This window comes from Thalassophryne amazonica, chromosome 3 (assembly GCF_902500255.1).
Source record: "Thalassophryne amazonica chromosome 3, fThaAma1.1, whole genome shotgun sequence".
Taxonomy (NCBI): domain Eukaryota; kingdom Metazoa; phylum Chordata; class Actinopteri; order Batrachoidiformes; family Batrachoididae; genus Thalassophryne; species Thalassophryne amazonica.
Window position 1 is genome coordinate 130,125,920 of NC_047105.1, and position 20,488 is coordinate 130,146,407.

Genomic DNA, 20,488 nt, shown 5'->3' on the forward strand with positions numbered 1-20,488 from the left:
TACGCGCGGAGCACAATCACACTCCCAAACTCCCGTGGGAGATAGTACAGCCTCATGCTCATCACGAGTAGCTCCACGTCCGAGGAGCAGATCTGATCCTTTACGTGAACATGAACTGCGTTGCACCATCTCTCACTCACATAAACGGCGATCCCCCTCCTCTTTTCTTCCCACTCTCCGCCAACATCCTGTCCGCACGGATAAGTGTGAAGCCGTCCATGTTAATAATAGTCTGGTACATGTCCATCCAACCACGTCTCCGTGAAGCACGTGAGACTGCAGGCCTTATACAGCCTCTGGAAACAGGTTAGCAGTGCTAGCTCCTCGGTCTTGTTGTGGAGATACCTTACATTCCCCATGACCACAGACGGAATATAAGTCCTTCTCCGCTTCGTCATGCCACCCCTGCAGCCTCTCTGTCTCCTTTGTATGTCTGCAGGTATGTCCAGGTGCTCAGCATAGTGGGGACCCGGCCCACTGTACATAGTCTTAGTCCAAGCAGCTGATGCTGGGTGTAAACAATGGGGCGTCTGGAGCCGGAGACAAAGGGATTGCCCCGTGCTGCCTCAAAAAGTGCCGAAAGAAGCAGAAACCTAAGCACGAGTTACAAAAGTGGGTTTCCCATGTGCACACTTGCACAGGGTACCACCCACTACAAATAAAAACAATAAAGCACTATTAAAAAGTATTAAAAATAGCTAATGTAGGAAAAGAGGGGGAAGAGCTGAAGTAACAGGCTGGTGCGTCGACAGTGCCATCTTCAAAAAAAAAAAAAAAAAGGGCGGAGAGGCGTCATGTCGCTGTCCATGAGGGGACGTTCACATTTAGTGGGCAGTATTGGGGGTGTGGACTCTAGTTCTCATATATAACCTCTTTGGTTGCAGCATAACTAGCAAGGCTACTTTGTGTTGCTGGTTTCAACACAAAAAGTTATGATCATTAATTGAGCCTTAAAAAAGGAGCATTTTAACCCTGAATAAGTGTTTAAAAATGGTTATAATAAAAATATGTTGAAAAAAGGATTGAAAGTGAAAGTTTATTCAACGTCTAGACGTTGAATAAACGGCCAAAAGCTCTTTGAACATGTGTATCAGATGGTAAAAAGTGCTGTAGAAATGCAGTCCATTAACGTTTTGTTTTTGCAAACAGCAACATTACAAACTATGAATTAAATTATTCAGTTTATATATGTTTAATGAGTTGTAATGTCATTACAGATGTGTTCATATCATATTTGATGACTTCTGATCTTGTTCGAGTGCCATGTAAGTAGAGCTGAAACAACTAGTAAATCGATTATTAAAATAGTTGTCAACTAATTTAGTCATCGATTAGTTACTAAATAACTTTGTTTTACCGCAAATGTTTCGTTTCTTCCATATAATCAACCGAGCTTTGTTTTGAATCTTGAACCAATGAAGGAGTGCTTCGAGCTGCTGCTTCGTTGGTTTCATTTGTTTTATTTTGCTTTATCTTAATTTTTCCCCACTAAAACCCTAAAGAGCATGTGTCTGTGAGGAATATTTACCTTTTTTTTATGTTAAACTGACCTGTTATGGTCTTCTGAAACAGTTGATAGATGTATTTTATCTAACACAGATGCTAACGCGTTAGCATGTCTATGGCATTTTCAGTGTTAAAGTTAGCATTAAGCTGCTGGTATTTCAGCATGTTTGTGCATTTGTTTTCTGTATAATAATTAATGGCTCAGCGTTTGTTGTCGTAAAAGAGTCAATTGTATTACAAATTATAATATTTTTAAATTTATTTTCAATTTAGATATTAATAATAATAGTAATAATAACTAATAATGCTACAATACAATTTTAAGAGAGAGACATGAGTCACATGTGTCATTGTGAAATGACCACATAGTTTACAAGTTATACAGAGAATGTTACACATATGAGTCAGGCTACAGTTTTTGATTTAGGTTTTATGGTTAACTGGTTATGCTAATTGCTCATTTGCAGCAACAAAAGTACCTCTTTTTTTCACCATATATTTTATAACATATGTTTCAATGTTGTTTTATGGCAACTCAGCACTTTGATAAAGCAATGCCATTTGAAATAACTTTTTTGTTCTTTATTATAAACTGTTTTATTCTTTATTTTATATTTCAACAGCCAAGGGACATTTGACGATTTGTTGATTTTCAAGTATTTTATGAATTAAATTGTTTGGCTTATATATTTTTATATAATTTGTTTAATGTCACGATAGATGGCGTGAGGCAGGGTACATCCTGGACAGAGCGACGATCTGTCACAGGGCCACATATAGACAAACACACACACACCAAGGGTCAATTTAAAGTTTTCAGTTCATCTGGCATGCAGATCTTTGGATGTGGGAGGAAGCTGCAGCACCTGGAGAGAACCCACACAAACACGGAGAGAACATGAAAACTCCACATAGAAAGGCCACATGGGAATCGATCCCATGACCTTCTTACTGTGAGGCAACAGTGCTAACCACTAATCCACCATGCTGCCCTAAGTAATAATAATACATTTGTAAAGCATTTTAAATGAAGGAAAAAAACTCAAAGTGCTGAACATAGCTGCAGATGAACATGAAACAAAGATCCCCATATCCCAAAATAAAAACAAAAACAGAAAAGAATTAAATACAACAAGAACTAGAGACATTCATCACGAAATGCCCCGCGTGCAGTGTTATTTTCCATGCAAAGTGCAGTAATATGTACTTGTATGTGGTGGGTATTTGGTTGAAGCCTTATGTATTTGATGTAAACTGGGATATACGTACAATGAAAAAATTGGAGATTAGCATAATATTTATTTAGACAGAGGATGTGACAAACAGTGACCATAAAAAGTCAGTCACAGTCGCCAGCCTTCAAAAAAAAAATGCAACCACTGGCGACCTTGAAACGGAGGTCAAGGTCACGACCTTCGAACCCATGCGAAGTATTCCTCCAAGGCATGTACCCACCAAGTATGAAGTTTCTGCGAGCAATAGGTGCCGAGCTACATTGTGGCGAACGAATTGCAGACGGACGGACGAACAGACAGAAGGACGGACGGACAGACAACCCGAATGCTATATGCCCCGCCTCGTGGCGCAAGCGCCGCCCAGGGCATAAAAAATAATGAAAAGATGAAAAACCTTCAAACTAATTACAGTTGACAGAAAATATGGTTTAAAAATAGTCTGTCACATTTTAAATGCTAACAGGCAGCCTGTTCCACAAGATCCGACCACGGCAAAAAAGGCTCTGAAGCCTGCTGACTTGTTTATAACCTTTGAGACAGAGTACGTCTGCATCCAAGGACCACAGGGCACGAGGAGGCACATAAGGCTGACCAAGTTCAGCAAGATAGTTGAGTTCATGACCGTTTAGAGCCTGAAATGTCTAACAAAAGCTTGAAATCTAGTCCTCGAGTCGGTGAAGGGAAGCCAGAATGTCTGTGATCAAACCTCCTGGTTCTCATCAAAACCCGAGCAACAGTAGTTCTGTACCATCTGTAGACATCCTGCACTATTTTATAGCAATCTAGAAAATAAAACACTGCAATAGTCAGTTGTGGAAGACAAGGACGTGAATTACAATACGCAAAATTTAAAACAAATGCTGATGTACATTTCCACTTTATCAATTCGATCAGTGCGATAACTTACTGTCATCAGTTCATCACTGATACTTATTTTAGTGAGTGTTGTCTAACATTTATTGTTAATTTGTTTCTTTGCAGACATGCAGCCATTGTTGGTGATTAAAGAAGAAACTCTCCTTGAACACCAGGAATGTAATCTAAGTGTTGACAAGGAGGACATTAAAGAAGTGAAGCTGTGGGTAAGTCAGCAGGGAGAGCAGCTTCAGCAGCTGGATGAGGCAGATCTCACCAAGTTTGGTTTTACTGCCGTTCCTGTGAAGAGTGAAAATGATGATGAAAAACCAGAGTCATCACAGCTTCATCAAAGCCGAAGTGATGAGAGCACAGAGCCTGAGCCTGTAGCCAGCAACTCATCTGTACACAGAACACGGACAGCAGAAGCTGATGGAGAGGATGATGGAAGACCACAACCAGCCAGCAACTCAGGTCCAAACAGTCATTTACAACCAGATACCAGTGGCAGGAGTTCAGACAGTTCTGGAACTGAGACCGATGACAGCGAGGACTGGAAAGAGACCACAAAACTTCAGTCATGTTTTAACTGTCGAAAAAATACCAATATTGTTCATTCAGGCAACACTGATGAAAAACAATTTAAAGGCTCTAAATATGGAAAAGCATCTGGTCACATGAACGACTCAGCGCAGCAAAAGGGGAGGGAAGCAAGTGGAAAACCATTTAGCTGTTCTGATGGGAATAAAGGACAGAAACAGAAGGGCACTCTGAACAAACACATGATGATTCATACAGGACAAAAAGCATTTGTCTGTTCTGAGTGTGGTCAAAGGTTTGGACGAAAGGGCACCCTGAACAGACACATGATAATTCATACAGGACAAAAAGCATTTGTCTGTTCTGAGTGTGGTCAAAGATTTGGACAAAAGGGCCACCTGAAAACACACATGATACTTCATACAGGACAAAAAGCGTTTGTCTGTTCTGAGTGTGGTCAAAGATTTGGACAAAAGGGCCACCTGAAAACACACATGATAATTCATACAGGACAAAAAGCATTTGTCTGTTCTGAGTGTGGTCAAAAGTTTGGACGAAAGGGCCACCTGAACACACATGATGATTCATACAGGACAAAAAGCATTTGTCTGTTCTGAGTGTGGTCAAAGGTTTGGACAAAAGGGCACCCTGAACAGACACATGATAATTCATACAGGACAAAAAGCATTTGTCTGTTCTGAGTGTGGTCAAAGATTTGGACAAAGGGCTACCTGAAACACACATGATAATTCATACAGGACAAAAAGCGTTTGTCTGTTCTGAGTGTGGTCAAAGATTTGGACAAAAGGGCCACCTGAAAACACATGATAATTCATACAGGACAAAAAGCATTTGTCTGTTCTGAGTGTGGTCAAAAGTTTGGACGAAAGGGCTACCTGAACACACACATGATGATTCATACAGGACAAAAAGCATTTGTCTGTTCTGAGTGTGGTCAAAGGTTTGGACGAAAGGGCACCCTGAACAGACACATGGTAATTCATACAGGATCACCATCTTGACGAGAGCCCTCGGATACAATGCCAGATCTGGTTAAGATAACTATAGAACCTAGGATGCAACTTTAGACCCAGGTTGGGGCCCATTGCATTCTACTAAAAAGACATCAAGATAATGAAAAAACAAAACGACAAAAACCATTTGTCTGTTCTGAGTGTGGTCCAAAGATTTAGATGAAGAGCTCCCTGAATTCACACATGATAATTCATACAGGGCAAAAGCATTTGTCTGTTCTGAGTGTGGTCAAAGATTTGGACTAAAGAGCACCCTGAAAAGACATGGTGTCATACAGGGCAAAAAGCATTTGTCTGTTCTGAGTGTGGTCAAAGATTTGGACAAAAGAGCCAGCTGAAAAGACACATGGTAATTCATACGGGGCAAAAAGAAAGATCACAAAATACCAAGACCTGAAAAATGAACTATGAACAACATGGTCATTGAAAGACATCAATTTCATCCCAGTTGCGGTGGGAGCAACAGGCCTAATGAACCTGTAGAAATACCTTGAGGCAATCCCGGTCACCCAAGCACAGGAGGTGCCGTTGTCTGCAATTAAGGGAATGATCATCTTGAAGAGAGCCCTTGGATACAATGCCAGCTCTGGTTAGGATAACTATAGAGCCTAGGGTGCAACTTTAGACCCCAGGTCTGGGCCCCCCCGGGATTCTATTAAAAAGACATCAAAGATAAATGAAAAAACAAAGACAAAAACCATTTGTCTGTTCTGAGTGTGGTAAAAGATTCGGACGAGAGAACTACCTGAACACGCGCATGAGATGCTGAAAATGTATCATTAGATGCAACATTAACCCCTGCTCCTGTGGATAATAATATACAAAAATTTACACTTATGTTGTAATGTCAAAGTTTTTTGTATTTTTTCTGTCTATGTTAAGAAAATAAATGACATAGAAAAGTTTAAAAACACTAATATTTGATGGACATAACATTTGCTCTCTTCTTTAAAAATGACACACCGTACCGTACAGGCAGAGTTTTTACTGTCATGTTGACAGTTTAGCTTTTTTTTTTTTTTTCAACATTTTGAGTGGAATTGCATGCTTATTTAAAAAAAAAAAACAATATGACCCCTAATTGTCTTGTTTGAACAAGAGCTAAATCTGGACTGATTTGATTGTCAAATCAGAATCAGATTTATTGCCAAGTAAGTTCTCACATACAAGTAATTTGATCTGGTGTCATTGGTGCATAAACAACAATAATAAAAAGAAAATGAAAAAAAAAATTCTGGAAGAAGTAAAGGAGTAAATCTGCTCTTTTAAAGATTAATCCTGGATGAAAAATCTTTCTGAATCAGTTTTTCACACTTTACTGTTTCACTGAGGCTGTGTGGTGAAGATGATAGTTTATTAAAATTGTTTCGCTGCGTTTTTACAGCGTGTAGCGTCTGCTGTTAACACTTTTTCCTCCTCTCTCTCTCCTCCTCTCCCTCTCTCTCTCCTCGCTCTGTGAGGGAATGAGAGACTCTTCATTCTCACACCGTATTTGAGCAAACTTTGGAAACATGAAGGCTTTCAACTGTAAATAAAGCCTATAAATAAATTTCTGGAGCTATGCAAGCAGAAGGAGCTTTTTTATCTGAAGACTTTGACGGAGGTTTTTTGTTTTGTTTTTTTCCCCACTGTGCTCTCTGAGCTGCAGCCTGCCGGCGGTGGAGGGGAGAGCGGGAAGTTCAGCACAAGGGTGATTCTTAGACTACGGGCACTTATGTCCTTTGATCATATTGTATGAAAAACAGAAAAAAGGGGAAATTTCACACTTTTATAGTTATCTTTACAATGAAAGTGTGTTAAGAAATTTGTTCTAGTAGTCTATGATGACTTTTTCACCTTTTTTCAGCATCATTATATGCAAATATTGCTGTTTTGTGCTTGTCCGACACCCAGACTTTTGATCTTCAATGATAAAAATGAATAGTAAAGAAATGTTTTTTCTAATGTTTTAAAATATCTCTGAATAAAATATCAGTAAAATAATCAAAATATAATTGGGTATTCAGTGTCATACAACTTTTGTGATTTTTTTTTAAACAAAATGTAGTTGTCCCACACTATTGCTGTAATTTCCACCACAACACTGTAATGTCCCTTTAAACAGTTTCTATGAAAGGTTGTTTGGGTAGTTTCTATGGAGATAAACAGTGACATCAGAGCACATGTATATAGCGCCAAATCACAACAAACAGTTGCCCCAAGGCGCTTTACAACCCCTGGCAAAAATTATGGAATCACCGGCCTCGGAGGATGTTCATTCAGTTATTTAATTTTGTAGCAAAAAAAGCAGATCACAGACATGACACAAACTAAGTCATTTCAAATGGCAAACTTTCTGGCTTTAAGAAACACTATAAGAAATCAAGAAAAAAATTGTGGCAGTCAGTAACGGTTACTTTTTTAGACCAAGCAGAGGGAAAAATATGGACTCACTCAATTGAGGAAGAAATTATGGAATCACCCTGTAAATTTTCATCCCCAAAACTAACACCTGCATCAAATCAGATCTGCTCGTTAGTCTGCATCTAAAAAGGAGTGATCACACCTTGGAGAGCTGTTGCACCAAGTGGACTGACATGAATCATGGCTCCAACACGAGAGCTGTCAATTAAAACAAAGGAAAGGATTATCAAACTCTTAAAAGAGGGTAAATCATCACGCAATGTTGCAAAAGATGTTGGTTGTTCATAGTCAGCTGTGTCTACACTCTGGACCAAATACAAACAACATGGCAAGGTTGTAAAGGCAAACATACTGGTAGACCAAGGAAGACATCAAATTGTCAAGACAGAAAACGTAAGCAATATGTCTCAAAAATCGCAAATGCACAACAAAACAAATGAGGAACGAATGGGAGGAAACTGGAGTCAACATCTGTGACCAAACTGTAAGAAACCGCCTAAGGAAATGGGATTTACATACAGAAAAGCTAAACAAAAGCCATCATTAACACCTAAACATAAAAAACAATGGTTACAATGAGCTAAGGAAAAGCATCGTGGACTGTGGATGTACTGGATGAAAGTCATATTCAGTTGATGACTCTCGAATCTGCATTGGGCAAGGTGATGATGCTGGAACTTTTGTTTGGTGCGTTCCAGTGAGATTTATAAAGATGACTGCCTGAAGAGAACATGTAAATTTCCACAGTCATTGATGATATGGGGCTGCATGTCAGGTAAAGGCACTGGGGAGATGGCTGTCATTACATCATCAATAAATGCACAAGTTTACGTTGATATTTGGACACTTTTCTTATCCCATCAATTGAAAGGATGTTTGGGGATGATTGAATCATTTTTCAAGATGATAATGCATCTTGCCATAGAGCAAAAACTGTGAAAACATTTCTTGCAAAAACACACACAGGGTCAATGTCATGGCCTGCAAAATAGTCCGGATCTTAATCCAATTGAAATCTTTGGTGGAAGTTTGAAGAAAATGGTCCATGACAAAGCTCCAACCTGCAAAGCTGATCTTGGCAACACCAATCAGAGAAGTTGGAGCCAGATTGATGAAGAGTACTGTTTGTCACTCATTAAGTCCATGCCTCAGAGACTACAAGCTGTTATAAAAGCCAGGAGGTGGTGCAACAAAATACTAGTGATTGTTGGAGCGTTCTTTTGTTTTTCATGATTCCATAATTTTTTCCTCAGAATGAGTGTTCCCATAATTTTTTTTCCTCTGCTTGGTCTAAAAAGCAACCGTTAACAACAAACATTACATCTAATTAGTGCCATACTGTGATGTTTTGTTTTAACATGTCGCCATTTTGTGCTTTTGTTGAAGAATCCAGTTCCATAAGCGAGGAGGTTCGACCACCAGCTTCAACATCTGTATCAACGTCTCCAGCACCACACAGCAACGTGTATCACTGGTAAGGAATGTCACATCACGTAGCTTTTAGCTCCAAAACGGTGTTATGTATGTATATATATATATGTGTATACTCAACCAAAAATATAAACGCAACCACTTTTGGTTTTGCTCCCCATTTTGTATGAGATGAACTCAAAGATCTAAAACTTTTTCCACATACACAATATCACATTTCCCTCAATATTGTTCACAACCAGTCTAAAATCTGTGATAGTGGCACTTCTCCTTTGCTGAGATAATCCATCCCACCTCACAGGTGTGCCATATCAAGATGCTGATTAGACCGCCATGATTAGTGCACAGGTGTGTCTTAGACTTGTCCACAATAAAAGGCCACTCTGAAAGGTGCACTTTTGTTTTATTGGGGGGGGATACCAGTCAGTATCGGTGTGACCACCATTTGCCTCATGCAGTGCAACACATCTCCTTCGCATAGAGTTGATCAGGTTGTCATTGTGGCTGTGGAATGTTGGTCCACTCCTCTTCAATGGCTGTGCGAAGTTGCTGGATATTGGCAGGACTGGTACACGCTGTGTATACGCCGGTCCAGAGCATCCCCAAACATGCTCAATGGGTGACATGTCCGGTGAGTATGCCGGCCATGCAAGAACTGGGACATTTTCAGCTTCCAAGAATTGTGTACAGATCCTTGCAACATGGGGCCGTGGCATTATCCTGCTGCAACATGAGGTGATGTTCTGGATGTGGCACAACAATGGGCCTCAGGATCTCGTCAACGTATCTCTGTGCATTCAAAATGCCATCAATAAAAGCACCTGTGTTCTTCGTCCATAACAGACGCCCTGCCCATACCATAACCCCACCGCCACCGTGGGCCACTCGATCCACAACACTGACATCAGAAAACCGCTCACCCACACGACGCCACACACGCTGTCTGCCATCTGCCCTGGACAGTGTGAACCGGGATTCATCCATGAAGAGAACACCTCTCCAACATGCCAATGCCAGCGAATGTGAGCATTTGCCACTCAAGCGGTTATGACGACGAACTGGAGTCAGGTTGAGACCCCGATGAGGACGACGAGCATGCAGATGAGCTTCCTGAGACAGTTTCTGACAGTTTGTGCAGAAATTCTTTGGTCTATGCAAACCAATTGTTTCAGCAGCTGTCCGAGTGGCTGGTCTCAGGACGATCTTGGAGGTGAACATGCTGGATGTGGAGGTCCTCGACTGGTGTGGTTACACGTGGTCTGCGGTTGTTGAGGCTGGTTGGATGTACTGCAAATTCTTTGAAACGCCTTTGGAGACGGCTTATGGTAGAGAAATGAACATTCAATACACGAGCAACAGCTCTGGTTGACATTCCTGCTGTCAGCATGCCAATTGCACTCTCCCTCAAATCTTGCGACATCTGTGGCATTGTGCTGTGTGATAAACTGCACCTTTCAGAGTGGCCTTTTATTGTGGGCAGTCTAAGGCACACCTGTGCACTAATCATGGTGTCTAATCAGCATCTTGATATGGCACACCTGTGAGGTGGGATGGATTATCTCAGCAAAGGAGAAGTGCTCACTATCACAGATTTAGACTGGTTTGTGAACAATATTTGAGGGAAATGGTGATATTGTGTATGTGGAAAAAGTTTTAGATCTTTGAGTTCATCTCATACAAAATGGGAGCAAAACCAAAAGTGTTGCGTTTATATTTTTGTTGAGTGTAAAACCTCCACAAAGCGCCTAGGCACCAGGGCGTATTGAGAAAGTAATGGTGCAACTTCTCCCAGTGCTGCGGGGAGACATCTCTTCTGTAGCAGCACTCAGCTGGGTCATCCACCAGATCAGCGGTGTCATCCATCAGATAGTTCTGATCCTGGACCCCAGCAACACCATCAAAGGGCTAAAAGAATCCAGTGAAACTGCATCATTGTAAATTGGTCCATTAGGGAGAAGAAAAAGATCTCTCACTGCTTCGCTTACTCAAACATGAGAAGTGGGGGCAGGAGATCAAAGGCAGTATTTGAGGAGAGGAAAGGTCACCATCTTGAAGAGAGCCCCTCGGATACAAAGCCAGTAATGTTAAGGGTGCAGCTTTAGACCCTGGGTCTGGGGCCCACTGCACTTTTGTAGAAGGAAATTCAAGGCAAATGGAAAAAAAGCATTTGTCTGTTCTGAGTGTGGTCAAAGGTTTGGACATAAGAGCACCCTGAAAACACACATGATAATTCATCCCAGTTGTGGTGGGAGCAACAGGCCTGATGAAGAAGAACCTGAAGAAATACCTTGAGGCAATCCCCGGTCACCCAAGTGCACATGAGGTGCAGTTGTCTGCAATTAAGGGAACAATCACCATCTTGAAGAGAGCCCTCGGATACAATGCCAGATCTGGTTAGGATAACTATAGAGCCTAGGGTGCAACTTTAGACCCCAGGTTTGGAGCCCATTGCATTCTACTAAAAAGACATCAAAGATAAATGAAAACCAAAAGACAAAAAGCATTTGTTTGTTCTGAGTGTGGTCAAAGGTTTGGAGAAAAGGGCAACCTGAACAGACACATGATAATGGTGGGTTGGAGTTCTTACTGGACACAAGCCTCGAGTGTCCTCGGTCCCACTGTGAAGGGGTTTGCCAGGAGAGATCTTGGTATGAGGATGTTTCAAAAGAAACAAACCCCAGCTAAAACCTGAAAAAAAAAAATCTGGGACACTGAATGTCCCGGATTTTTGTACATGTTGGGCAAAATGTGTACAGTGGTCCCTCGCCATAACGCGGTTCGCCTTTCGTGGCCTCGCAGTTTTGCGGATTTTTTAGAGCAATTTTTCATGTTTTTTTTTTTTTTTTTGCTCTCACTGCCTCTGATGCGCTTTCTGCAAGCTCGGTAAATGCAGCAGCAGGCCAATCACACCGCCCTCTGCTGTGTGGAACTTCGCCAAATCTGGCCACAGAGCTCCGTGGCCACCGAGAGAGGACTCGGATTCTTTGCGGGTCCCGCATCCGTACCTCCAGAGGCAGTGAGTGAAGGGAGAGCACGCACATTGTGTGTTTTGTGAAGAAAAAAGTGTGTGTTTAGAGCAGCAAGCAGCAGAGGCAAGCACAAGCAAAGCACACACCACCAGACCTGGGCAAACTGCGCCCCGGGGGCCACATGTGGCCCTTTGCATGTCTCTGTCCGGCCCTCATGAGGTCTGTGAATATTTTTACATTTATTAGAAATGTCAAGCTTGTGTGTTGCAAATCATTAGATAGGTAAATTGTTTTCTGCCCTGTGAAGCAATAATGTAGTGCAATGCCTAAGACAAATTTCCCTAATGGGACAATAAAGTTGACCTTGACCTTGAATTATCTATTCCCCTTTTACCTGTGCCCACTACTGCCCCCAGTTGTGTACAACTAAAAATTGTTGGAAATAAACCGAAATAATAAAGACCTGCTATTATGTAAAGCAATTAACTAAACAAATAACTAGCAAGTGTCAGTTTTACTATTTAGAGCAATACAAATTCAGCGTAGAAGGGCGATTTTTGTCTTGGGTTAGATGTGCGAAGGGCACCGTTGCTTACAACAAAAAGGTCTATTCGATGTCAAAATGTCCAGGATTTTTGTCAGACACAGGTGGCAACCCTACTAGCTACCTACCTACATCATTGTGAAATGTCTGGTCATATTTAGTTGTTGCCTAGTTGTTTGTAAAAAGTAGGCCTAGATCTATATATTTTCTGGCCATAGGTGACTGAAAGGCAGGCCTATCTATCATTTGTCTATAGGCAACTGTGCCTAGCTACATCAATCAATGTTATGCAAAAATACTTTAAAAAAACAATAGCTAGGGGGCCTAGGCCTATAAGGCCTGAGGCCTTTTTTGTATGTTCATTCATAGAATACACTTCTATTGTTAAATTAAAAACCTGCTTTTTTCCAGACTTCTCCTTACATCAAATGCAGTTCCAACTATACATCTGCAGTCAGCTGACGATAAAACTACTACTATCATTAGGCCTACACCACCTAGTCATGCAAGTCAACCTGAGCAAGAAGAGACTCCGATATCTCCTCCTCCTGTGGTTCCATCTGATGAGGGCTGTCCTATCCAGTCAGTTGATGATGGTGCAACTCCAGCCCCACCAAGAGATAATCCAGAACCATCAACAAGTCAATATGAGCCCAGCTGCAGGTGTGCCTACAAAAAGAGGGAACATCACCGACTGCTTGCTGAGGCTGAACAGGATTTCGAAGACAGAGAATCTGCAGCCCGTGCACTTCTCGATTTGTCTGGAATTGAACCTCTCGAGTTGAGTGATGCAATTTGTTCAAATGCAGATAAAAGTAAGTATCTTTGTGTATCCAATGTCAAATCAAATTATACGAGGTCTGACAATAAAGTATAGGTCCTTTTTATTTTTTTCAAAAACTATATGGATTTCATTCATATGTTTTTATGTCAGACATGCTTAAACCCTCGTGCGCATGCGTGAGTTTTTCCATGCCTGACGGTGACGTCATTCGCCTGTGAGCACTCCTTGTGGGAGGAGTCGTCCAGCCCCTCGTCGGAATTCCTTTGTCTGAGAAGTTGCTGAGAGACTGGCGCTTTGTTTGATCAAAATTTTTTCTAAACCTGTGAGACACATCGAAGTGGACACGGTTCGAAAAATTAAGCTGGTTTTCAGTGAAAATTTTAACGGCTGATGAGAGATTTTGAGGTGATACTGTCGCTTTAAGGACTTCCCATGGTGCGAGACGTTGCGCAGCGCTCTCAGCTGCCGTCGTCAGCCTGTTCAAGCTGAAACCTCCACATTTCAGGCTCTATGATCCAGGATGTCGTGAGAGAACAGAGAAGTTTCAGAAGAAGTCGGTTTCAGCATTTTATCCGGATATTCCACTGTTAAAGGAGATTTTTTTAATGAAAGCTCGCAGCCGCCGCAACGCTCCGCCACAGGAAAAACACCTCTGTTGAAAGCCTTAAGGACAAGTTGGAACATGTCCTGCTGTTAACAATTCCTCATATACTCACTCCACTGAAAGGCATCAAAAGCCGCCTGGATTTTACAAATGGTTATCAACATGGAGGTGTTTTTCCTGTGCCGCCGCACTGCGTCGGCTGCGTCCCGACGCGCAGACCCCGTCCGCACGTCTTTCATTAAAAAAAATCTCCTTTAACAGTGGAGTATTGGTATAAATGCTGAAACCGACTTCTTCTGAAACTTCTCTGTTCTCTCACGACGTCCTAGATCAATAGAGCCTGAAATGTGGAGGTTTTCAGCTTGAACAGGCTGACGACGGCGGCTGAGAGCGCTGAGCGACGTCTCGCACCGTGGGAAGTCCTTAAAGCGACAGAATCACCTCAAAATCTCTCTTCAGCCGTTAAAATTTTCACTGAAAACCAGCTTAATTTTTCGAACCGTGTCCACTTTGACGTGTCTCACAGGTTTAGAAAAAATTTTGATCAACAACGCGCCAGTCTCTCAGCAACTTCTCAGACAAAGGAATTCCGACGAGGGGCTGGACGACTCCTCCCACAAGGAGTGCTCACAGGCGAATGACGTCACCGACAGGCGTGGAAAACTCACGCATGCGCACGAGGGTTCAAGCATGTCTGACGTAAAAACATATGAATGAAATCCATATAGTTTTTAAAAAAAATAAAAAGGACCTATACTTTATTGACAGCCCTCGTATGGTTACATTTTGCCTATGTGAATACTATGGCTCAGCCTTGGCACCTTTGATTTTTCCCTCTCTAGAAATCCAAACTCTGAAGTGGATTCCGAAGTGCCAAAACTGCAGGAAAAAGAGACGCTACAGGTCCATCAAAATACAGTGTGGCAAATCAAGTTGGACCAAATCTGCCAGAAAAGTTGCCACCAAAATGGACATCAGTGATGAGAGTGATGACTTCTCAGAGAGTGATGATGACTTCTCTGATGATGATTTTCCTGAGATGGATATTGACGACCATGATTATGTCCCACCTGATGAGGGATTCAGTGACAAAGACTGTCAGTTTGATGAGATGAAGTACGTTTTGTGATTTTCTCAGTTAGATATCATATAACTCTCTAAGTAGGTTGAAAATACCAACAGTGGTTCCTCCATTGTCACCCATGGCAACTTAGTCAACTGAAAGATTGAACCCCTTATGAAACCAGGCCCTGGGAATTTTTCAAAATCTTCCCAACAGCATTATTCTGTCATTTTATCACATATTTCGCCTAATTCTCTTTTTGTAAATCAAATTAGTTACAGATTAATGATATTATCAAAAGATATGATTAAATGCCGTTTTCTGCATACCACAGGTTAGACGAGGAAGAACCTTTTCATAAGAGAAGGAAATATGTCGTCTTCACATTGTTAGCCATGGAACCAATCGTTGTTATAGACAGGTAAATTCCATAATCACCAGGGTTTATCCTTTTATAACTGATGACCTATTCCTTTGCCATCTTACAAATAACTTCAATAAATTAATTCAGGTGAGAGGCACCCTTCTGACAGTAAAGACAGTTTGTGACAGCTGTGGTGAAAAAGGTGAATGGCGAAGTCACCCATCTGTCAGGCAAATGCCAGTCCTCAACATTCTTCTCAGTGCAGTAATATTATTCACCGGCTCTATGCCAACTAAAGTACTGCGACTATTTCAGTAGGTTCTAACTAATGACTTATGTATAGTATTTGTTTGTATCAGGATTGTTATGCACAAAATACTTCAGAAGTAGTTGTATAAGTATTCTAATGATGATTGTTGTTTTCTTTCCAGTTTCCTAAACATACAGTGCTTTTCAATTCGTTCATTTTTTTATCATCAGTCTCTTTACCTACATGATGTTGTTTTTGATACCTGGAAAACTGGCAAAGAGAAACTCATGGAAAAGCTCCAAGGCAAAAGCCTTATTTTGGGAGGAGATGCCCGATGTGATTCCATGGGTCATTGTGCAAAGTTTGGGAGTTATAGTTTACTGGAACTTGAAACAAATAGCTGATTTCTGTTCAACTTGTTCAGGTGAGATATAACTCTCCTTACACATTTTATTTGAATAAATGAGAGAGCTTGGAAAAACTGTTGATTATACACTCAACAAAAATATAAACGCAACACTTTTGGTTTTGCTCCCATTTTGTATGAGATGAACTCAAAGATCTAAAACTTTTTCCACATATACAATATTACCATTTCTCTCAAATATTGTTCACAAACCAGTCTGAATCTGTGATAGTGAGCACTTCTCCTTTGTTGAGATAATCCATCCCACCTCACAGGTGCCATATCAAGATGCTGATTAGACACCATGATTAGTGCACAGGTGTGCCTTAGACTGCCCACAATAAAAGGCCACTCTGAAAGGTGCAGTTTTATCACACAGCACAATGCCACAGATGTCGCAAGATTTGAGGGAGAGTGCAATTGGCATGCTGACAGCAGGAATGTCAACCAGAACTGTTGCTCGTGTATTGAATGTTCATTTCTCTACCATAAGCCGTCTCCAAAGGCGTTTCAGAGAATTTGGCAGTACATCCAACCAGCCTCACAACCGCAGACCACGTGTAACTACACCAGCCCAGGACCTCCACATCCAGCATGTTCACCTCCAAGATCATCTGAGACCATCCACTCGGACAGCTACTGGAACAATCGGTTTGCATAACCAAAGAATTTCTGCACAAACTGTCAGAAACTGTCTCAGGGAAGCTCATCTGCATGCTCGTCGTCCTCATCGGGGTCTCGACCTGACTCCAGTTCGTCGTTGTAACCGATTTGAGTGGGCAAATGCTCACATTTGCTGCCGTTTGGCACGTTGGAGAGGTGTTCTCTTCATGGATGATGCGAAGGAGATGTGTTGCACTGCATGAGGCAAATGGTGGTCACACCAGATACTGACTGGTATCCCCCCCAATAAAACAAAACTGCACCTTTCAGAGTGGCCTTTTATTGTGGGCAGTCTAAGGCACACCTGTGCACTAATCATGGTGTCTAATCAGCATCTTGATATGGCACACCTGTGAGGTGGGATGGATTATCTCAGCAAAGGAGAAGTGCTCAATATCACAGATTTAGACTGGTTTGTGCACAGTATTTGAGGGAAATGGTGATATTGTGTATGTGGAAAAAGTTTTAGATCGTTGAGTTAATCTCATACAAAATGGGAGCAAAACCAAAAGTGTTGCGTTTATATTTTTGTTGAGTGTACATGTACCATGTATTTTTCAGAGTAATGAAACCCTGGGAAGCTATCACATGGAGCTGGAGGGTCTAAAACGTTGTCGAGATGAAGTCGGTGAACATCCAATAACAGCTCTGGTGACAGACCAACACCGACAGGTGGCTAAGTGGGTACGAGACAGTTGGAAAGTGCCTCATTTCTATGAATGCTGGCATGTAGTGAAAGGTAAGTCATCAAAATATTTCCCTACACTGTCTGTCCTTTGTTTTGCCAACGTGTGTACTTTCAGGACTAAGCAAACAACTGGACCAGCTATCAAAAAAGAAGGGCTGCGAAAGTATAAAGGAGTGGATAAAGGGGATAACCTATCACCTATATTGGTGTGTTATGTCGTCGGACCCTGGTGATGAAGATGCCATAAAGGAGAAGTGGTTATCCACTATAGATCACTTACAGAATAATCATGAGAAGTGTCAAACCCATGGTCCTGACTTGAAGAAGAAATGGTTCAAACCTGGTATATTTTTCTCTTACAAATGTAGATTTTATGACAAAATAAAGACTATTTCAAAATTCAAGCAAAATTCTTTTCAGGTAGTGAATGCTTTGTCGAGTTGGAGGAGCTTTTGACAAAACCTCATTTCCTAAAAGATGTCATCATATGGGCAAACAAGTGGAGTGGAAAGCTATCATAGCCTTATCAACCACTTCGTTCCAAAAATGTATAGCTTTTCATATAATGGTATGCGCAGCAGGTAATTTCAACTTTTGGACTTGTGGTACCCTTGAATTTTCTCAAATTTGTTTAGCTAGTAATTACAAGGTCTAATCTAATTACAGGATTCTTCTAGCAGCCATGCACTATAATGAAAATGCTGGTAGGCCCCAAGCTGTGACAAAGGCAGGTACAGCACAGTATAGCATTGCCTTTCCCAAATTCAAAAACGGAGGCTACACCCTGAAAAAGGTCCTAGTAGATGCATCTTATCATAAGTACTAACAACTCATGAACTATAAAAATTTAGATTTTTCATTTAGATTTACATGTATATACTGGTACTTGTGGTTACGGTGTGGTTACTGTCTTGTCTATGTGGTTGTGGATATTTTCATATGCGTAATTTGAGGTTTACGAAGTTATCCTGCTAATCATGGTAAGCTATCTCTCTAGGATGGCTTTCATATGTAAATAATGCCAAATCACGATTTCAGGAATTAGAACATAGATGTACAAGGAAACAAGAGAAATTCAATATTCGTTAAATGCCAATAACAATTCTAACACTTCCCAGATTTAGAAATTTTACCTGCATTGAACAAATCACATAAAATTATTGTTGCTTCTATTTCAACCCATATTTTCAGAATATGTTGACAATTGCTTTGATATGTTGCTGAGGGAAATAGAGAAGTCCCCTCACAACAAGCAGCTGAGTGAACCACCACCACCTCTGTCAATCTTTTGACAGACCAGTCAAAGCTGATGCAATTGAGAAGTATTTTACAAGATTCGTAAATCAGTAGAGTGAGTTAAATTTTTTCAACACATTTATTGAGTTGAAGATCTGGGTACTTATGTCCAACAAATATAAAATCTTCCTCATCTCCAGGTGGTGGATACATTGCCCTGATGCAGCTGACAACACAAGATGGTATAACTACTCGATATTGAAAACCAAGTACTTTCCAGCACCACCGGACAAACTGTAGACGATATGTCTATATTTTGCATCTTGAGGCCCATCATAAGCACGTCCTTTATATTGTTGCTTGTATGCTAGCCAAGCACACTGCAAAGACCATGGGTTCAAACAGGTTGGCTCCAATCCTGGATGATCTGTCATACATACACTGGTGTAGCTTCATCCATCTTGGCTAACACCTCTGGTTCTTCCTGGCAGCATACGTTTTCTCTGGCAAGAGGCAGGACTTGGCAATGTGAACAAGTGCACCTGAAAAATGAGAAAATTCAACCTATATACCAGTTTTTAAATTTTGTTGCTGCACCAAGTAAATCCTGACTAATAATGATTAATAATTTTCGCCAAGCTTTTTCATGAATTTTGATGTTCAAGTGTGCAGCGTTGCTCCATGTGACCACTTCTGCCAGCACGCATGTGCACGTGAATGAGAGGTTTTCTCACTCTTTCTCTCTGCTCAAAACAATTACAGTCTAAAACCAAACCATGATTTCCCCTTTGGCTTTGGTGGAAAAGAAAACTCCAGCCATTTGGTGGAAAATGTTAAGACAGCGTGTGGCTGTGTGGAGCACGACAGCTGCTCCATGTGATCGCTTTAGCCAGCACACGAACATGAGGTTTTTTCACTGCTCTCTGCTCTAAGCAATTACAATCTGAAACAAAACCATGACTTTCCCAACAACTGGCTGTTTTTTCACCAAATGATAAATACAATGAATGAATGAAAACTGTTTATTTCGAACATTTGATACAACAACAATTACAAGATAGATCAGTGAAGACAACAACAAAAAAGTTCCTACTGTGTACCCAACATGTCCGAAAAGGGGTAGGGTGAAGCATCATCTTATTTTTCCCTACCCCTTCTTCCCCACAACCAGTAATACCCTTTGCCACATATACACATAGATTCCTACACACCTAAACCGATATATACACATAAATATACACCTACACATACCTACTTACATACAAAATACTATATATTTACAAGCCGAAGCAAAAAACACCCAAACCGACATATTTGGAGGCGGATGTGCACTGGCTTCATGCACATGTGAACATCTGTTTTGACACCTGTGGCTGGTGCAAAAAAAAAAGAAAAAAAGTCTTGGCCTTTTTCATTGGTGGAAACACATAATAAAAACCATCGACCCCACCTGGGCGCAGATGTCAGTCAGAGAACAGAAAGAAAAAAGCCTCCAGAGGCCCAATGCTGCCTCTGGTGGACAACAGGAGGAAGTGTCAGGTCTGTTATGTTCAACATAGGGCATTTTGTGGGACAAATATAATTTGTGTGGCATCTGATGGTTTTGTAAAAAGCTGTACAAAAAAAAAACAAGCCCTTGAATTTCCTCCATTTAATGCAAATAGTTTAATATAACTGTTTATATACAAATTTGTACATACATTTTTTAAACTTACATTCCAAGTGATAAAAAATATTTGTTACACGTTTGCAGTTTTAACAGTAAAAAAACCTAACTTTTTTCCTATTGGGAGTTTAGTTTTTTGTGTGAAATTAGGTTTAGTGTTTTAATGCAGTATGTCAGAATGAAAGAAAAACTAAAGTCACACAGGTGAGGTTGTGCTGAAAAAATGACATCAAACAAGGCAAAGTAA

At 41.0% G+C, this 20,488-nt stretch overlaps 1 protein-coding gene and 1 long non-coding RNA gene across 2 annotated transcripts; both read left to right on the forward strand.

Moving 5' to 3' along the window:
* Positions 1 to 5,014: 5,014 nt before the first annotated feature.
* On the forward strand, positions 5,015 to 5,533 carry LOC117508030. Its single transcript, XR_004559954.1, has 2 exons — positions 5,015 to 5,097; positions 5,486 to 5,533. It is a non-coding gene; the product is annotated as an uncharacterized LOC117508030 (long non-coding RNA).
* Positions 5,534 to 12,595: 7,062 nt separating this feature from the next.
* LOC117507838 lies at positions 12,596 to 17,677 on the forward strand. The gene is made up of 6 exons (XM_034167625.1): positions 12,596 to 12,621; positions 12,929 to 13,332; positions 14,748 to 15,021; positions 15,303 to 15,389; positions 15,480 to 16,006; positions 17,213 to 17,677. Exons 1-5 carry the CDS (start codon positions 12,596 to 12,598, stop codon positions 15,481 to 15,483), a joined length of 795 nt encoding a protein of 264 aa, XP_034023516.1. The 3' UTR covers positions 15,484 to 16,006; positions 17,213 to 17,677.
* The last annotated feature ends 2,811 nt before the right edge of the window (positions 17,678 to 20,488 follow it).